Below are 5331 nucleotides of genomic sequence, written 5' to 3'. Positions count from 1 at the left end.
GGATGAAATAATAACAGAGTAGTACAAAGTAGCAAACATAAAAGAATTCAATGTTATAGGTTCAACAATATTCCATGATAGAAAACCTGTCTACTTTGAAAGCCCTAGCAAAATAATCATTCTTGTTTATAAACAACCTATTTTATCATCTGACCACACGCTGAATCCTTTTTTCTTTCCCCTAAGTACTGAAGAATCTTACATTCAGCCTTTAAGCATTCTGCATTTCTTTGCCAATCTTGTAGCTGAGTATCTTGTTCCAGTCGATTTTGGTGTGAGTAATTGTTTTGCCCTTTATTTATAATCCCTTTAATTTGACTGTCCTATAAAAATATTCTAATATAAAATACGAACACAATGTAATTTCTTCATTAATATGAAGAAATGAAATTCGGTTTGAATAGACTTTGAGCCCTATACGAGTAAACCACACATAAGTGGTAGGTGGTGGTGGTTGTGTTCTATTGCATCAGAACCAATCCATAGCTGGCCCTGCAGCAAGTTTTCAGAGACAGTGAGTCACATGGCAGGAGATTGCACATCTCTCTTCTGCAGAAGAGCAGGACCTTTGTGTTCAGTGCAGTTCCTTCTCACTAGAGCCTCAGGGCTCCTAAGTGGCAGTAGTAAGTACCATTTTAAGAGGCTGTTTGGGTACTGGCTTGATCAAAAACAGGAGAGAATTGCAAATAAAATTTAGTGTCTATAGCTTGTAACCCTTTAGTTATGTAGCTGAGTAATTTATTCTGTGATAATTATAAGTACGGGAGGTCTGGTGGCCTAGTGGTGATTTCTATTATAAATACAAAAGGAAGATGATATTTTTAAATACCTATGTCTGTACATCAACAAAGAAGTAGTTCTAACAAACAAGGGGATACTGAATGGTTTAACATGAGGGAAGGTGAGCCTCAGGATTTCATCTTCTTACCATACTTATTCAATCTCTATGCTGAAAAAATAATCTGAGAAACTGAACTATATAAGAATAATATGGCTTTCACATTGGAGAAAGACACATTAGCGACCTGTGATACAAAAATGATACAACCTGGCCTGACACACTTACTGATTAAGATCAGATGCTGCAAATTTTAATATAGATTAAACAAAAGAAAAGAAAAATCCTCCCAACTGAACCAATAAAGAGAGAAAAATAATTTACATTTTCAAGGATTTCACTTCCTATAAGTCTCATTTCTCATAAAAACAGCAGTTTAAAATATGCAAAAGGACATACTGTATTGGAAAAATGCTGCCAACTGCTAACAAGTGAGGATGTCAATTTAAAGACTAAAGAGTACTTGTAATGGTAGTGCAATTGGCCCAGAATGCTCGGAGCTCCCAGAAACTAGGAAAAGGGCATGGGACAGTTACTTTCTTGAGACTTTTGGAAGGGACCAACATGGTCCTGCACTTTTCTATTCCTAGAAGCCACCCAAACACACCTCTTAACAAGTTCAGGGGATTTCTGCAACAGGAAAGAGCTTTTCCCTCTTCTCCATCACCAGTGCAAGGGATGAAGTTATGAAGGAATGAGTTAGTTATAATCTGATCTTCCCGGTTCTGTCTCCCTTTATTTCTTTACTCCCTGATTAGTTTTGTTTATGCACACTTGTTGTTATGTGCCCTCAAGTCACCTGCAACTCATAGCAACCCTGAGTACAATAGTTCTGATCCCTGCCCTGTCCTCAGGCAGTCTCAATGACTCAGACACACCTACCTCCACTCTGCAGTAGGTGTGTTAATCCATTTCATCCCTGGTCTTCCTCTCCTGTGCTATCCCTCCACCCCTCCAAAAGATGGAGCTTCAAAATCCTTATCGCCAAGGAGAAACTTGGTTTCATCCTCTCTGGGACAGATCTGTTTATTCTCTTGGCAGTCCATGGTATGTATGTTTGGTACTCTTCTCCAGCACCACAACTCAAAGGCATTGACTCTTCTGCCATCGTTCATTGTCCAGTTTTCTGGTGCATAGCAAATTACTGCAAAGACCTTGGCCTGGATCTAGCACACCTTAGTCTCTAGACAGACGTTGTTGCTTTTCAGTATTCTGGAAGTCCTGACAGCAGATTTTTTTTTTATTCAGTGCATTTTGTCTTTTATTTCTTAACTGCTGGTGCCAAGGTGGAGCCAAGAAATAATAATAATAAAATAATACTTCTACCTCCAAAAAAAAAGAAAAAAAAAAAGAGTACTTGTTCCAAGTTAAAGAGCAATCATGTTCAATTTAAAGACTAAGGTGTACCTATTCCAAGCCATCTTTCACTTGATGCATATGCATGTGAAGTGGGACTTTGAATAAGGAAGATCAATGAAGAATTTTATCAATGAAGAATTAAGAACAACCATATCTGTCTTGGAAGAGTTGCAGCCAGAATGTTCTTTAGAAATAAAGATGATGAAACTTGCTTACTATGTTCATTTTATTGGGAGAGGCTAATTCCTGGAGAAGAACGGCATGTTTGGAAAAATAGAAGAGTAGTGAAAAAGAAGATGATGCTCAGTGAGATTAACAGGAACAGTTGCTGTGTCAGTGGGTTTAATCCCAGCAGATACAGTGAAGACAGTGCAGATCCAGGCAAGGTTTTGCCCTGTTGTAAATAGGGTGTCTGTGAATTGGAACCTGCCCAACAGCACGTAACAACAATAGTTGAAGTACAATATCTTTGAAATTAAATGACATTAAATAGTACTATAGAGACCAATATGACAAATCAGATTTAGTGCAGAATATCTTGTTACTATCAAAACATAACCAGTGCTAAATTGAATAATTACCAAAAGCACAGCCAATAACAACTTACCTAAAAGCCCCTTTCCTCAATCAGAACATGTAAGCTGTTTTGGATTCCAGATGCAGGGCTTTTAAAAATGCACACATAATGTTGCCTGCACACAGTGAGGCATTTAGGTTTACACTATTTTCAACTTATGTCCCTTACTTATACAGCTAAAAGAACATTCTCTAGACATTCAAATCCCTTGATATCACCAATTTCATTTATAGTCAGTCACTTAGAGAGCCCCGCTGCATCCACTTTACAGTACACAATGAATAGCAAGATACTGACCAACTACTTTTCTCTTGGAGTAGTTCAGTGTTACCACCACACTACTCTAAATATCCCTCCCACATTAAAATGGATTCTATTTCAGATTTAACATGAAACATTTTGAGCAATGCATCTAAAGAAATCATGGTTGGAAACAACTTAAAAGACTCTAACCCTTTAATTACGTGATTTACCTAATATTATCCAGCTTGTTCCTCCTTCCCCATAGATCTGTTAATTTTAAGTTTACTTATAATATGTAATCTAAGAAGACAATATCTTACTGAAAGTATATCATAGGTGAACATTTTTATCATCATTCTCCTAATATGAAACTGTTGATATATTTAGCATCTGGCTCATCATTATTAGCTGGGTAACAAGGGGATTTGACTGAGTCATCCCAGAATACCTTCAATAATGATAAATTGTAGCTTAAAGACCTACTGCTAAACTTTTCCTTCCCTCCCCCCCCCAAAAAATGCTGTAAAGATCATTATCACTGTAAGCATATAATCTTTAAACATAGATCTACCAAGAACAATAACTAATAGAGAGCCACCAAGGAATTTTTACAGCATTAATAACATATAAATTATGTATTTTGACCAGCTCATCTGTGGCTATTTTTCATGTTGTTTCAGAAAATCTATGACAGGCATTATTACATAAGTAAAATGAGAAAGTTTGCTTGTACACATATTGATTTGCATGATTACTTTTTATTGGATGAATAGGAAAATTACCTAACATGTTGTTAACCTACTATGTTTGATCTTGAAGAATAACTGCTGTATCCCTATAGCAGAGACTAAGTTTAGAAAATGTATTTGTCTTTATATGTAAAGTTGTTCTGTTACTGTACCTGATCAGTAATCAGAATGGTAACTATATTTTGGGAATAATAGTTGGATTCTGGCAAAATTTGTCCAAACAATCGATAAATTATTTTCTTCATTTCATTTTTTTTTCTGGTTTTTGCAGTGCTGTTAGCCCTGATTCTTGGAATAACCCAGTCATGATGACTCTCACCAAAAGCAGATCCTTCTCATCTTCCTATGCTGTTTCTGCAGCTAATCATGTAAAGGCTAAAAAGCAAAATTGGCCAGGTAAGCAATTCACTGGATGAAGCGTTTATTCACATTCATTGTGTGGTCAGTAACTCTACCCAAGTGTTGAAACGAATGTCCATTCTTTCTTATTGGCTATGCCAGATTTTCCATCTTTGACTTGTTCAATGAAGAGATTATCAGTGTAACCATTGAGAAGAATCTCTAGAAGCATTTTGATATAAAGTCTAATTGTTTTCTTACCAAATTTATTTTATATTTTTTAAGTCTACTAAGTATTTTTTCAGGAACATGATATTTATGGAAATTTTAGGAAATGCCTTAGATAAAATACATATTATAATTTTCTTCAGTACAATCCTTGTTGTGTCTTACCCACTCCTCCAGGATATATATTGGAGGTGTATGCTTTGGAGATATTTCTGATAGGCAATGGTATTTAAATTTAAGGAATGATAATTCAGAATCTTTGAGAGCTATCAGGAAATGAATTGATTCCCCCTGAAACATGTGCAGACTTGACTAAGGCATGATCTTCAGTAATTTGGCAGTTATTTAATAATGTAACATGACACTGAAGTAATGAATGGCGTAGTATGACAGTTATGCAATGATGTAATTATCCCTCATAATGTGATCTGATATAATCATCCCTGATCCTTATCTGATATAAAAATATTAGGGTGGGATGAAACATCCCTAGTATTATCACAGTACTCATCAATGTGAAGAGAGTTCCCTGGCATGTGGTCTGCAATATCTTTATCTCATAGTAGCTACAAGGACAGAAAAATGAGCACACAAAGAGAGACCATAGTATCACCAAGAAAGAAAATCCAGAAGAGTATGTCCTTTGGAGGCAGCCTTCCTGCATGATCAAATTCCTAGATCCAGAAAAAGATTGATGTGAAAACACAGAGTTCTACCATAAATTCCAGGTCTGTAGATTCTGAAAGAAGACAAGGGCTGTCCTACAAAAATAAAGCCCTTCCCTAGAACCAATATTCTGAATTTTTACTTCTAACCTCATAATCTGTGAAAGAACAAATTTCAGAATATCAAAGAAATCCACTTGTATTATTTCTGGTATGTTGTTGTTGTTATGTGTCGTCGAGTCGTTTCCGACTCATAGCGACCCTATGCACAACAGCCCTAAACCCTGCTCTATCCTGCGCCAACCGCACCACCTCTGACACACCCATCCAGAT

The 5331-nt window shown here is 36.3% G+C and overlaps 1 protein-coding gene across 1 annotated transcript in view; it reads left to right on the top strand.

Moving 5' to 3' along the window:
- The window catches only part of PDE3A (phosphodiesterase 3A, cGMP-inhibited), a 458178-nt gene that overhangs the window by 343638 nt on the left and 109209 nt on the right, over positions 1 to 5331 (top strand). Inside the window, exon 5 of the mRNA XM_006889065.1 lies at positions 4047 to 4162. Within this exon, the coding sequence (XP_006889127.1) occupies positions 4047 to 4162 (116 nt within the window). The remainder of the gene's footprint in view (positions 1 to 4046; positions 4163 to 5331) is intronic.

This window comes from Elephantulus edwardii, unplaced genomic scaffold (genome assembly GCF_000299155.1).
Source record: "Elephantulus edwardii isolate Elephantulus edwardi_28Jun2011 unplaced genomic scaffold, EleEdw1.0 scaffold00075, whole genome shotgun sequence".
Lineage (NCBI taxonomy): Eukaryota > Metazoa > Chordata > Mammalia > Macroscelidea > Macroscelididae > Elephantulus > Elephantulus edwardii.
This window is presented reverse-complemented; position numbering and strand designations above follow the sequence as displayed.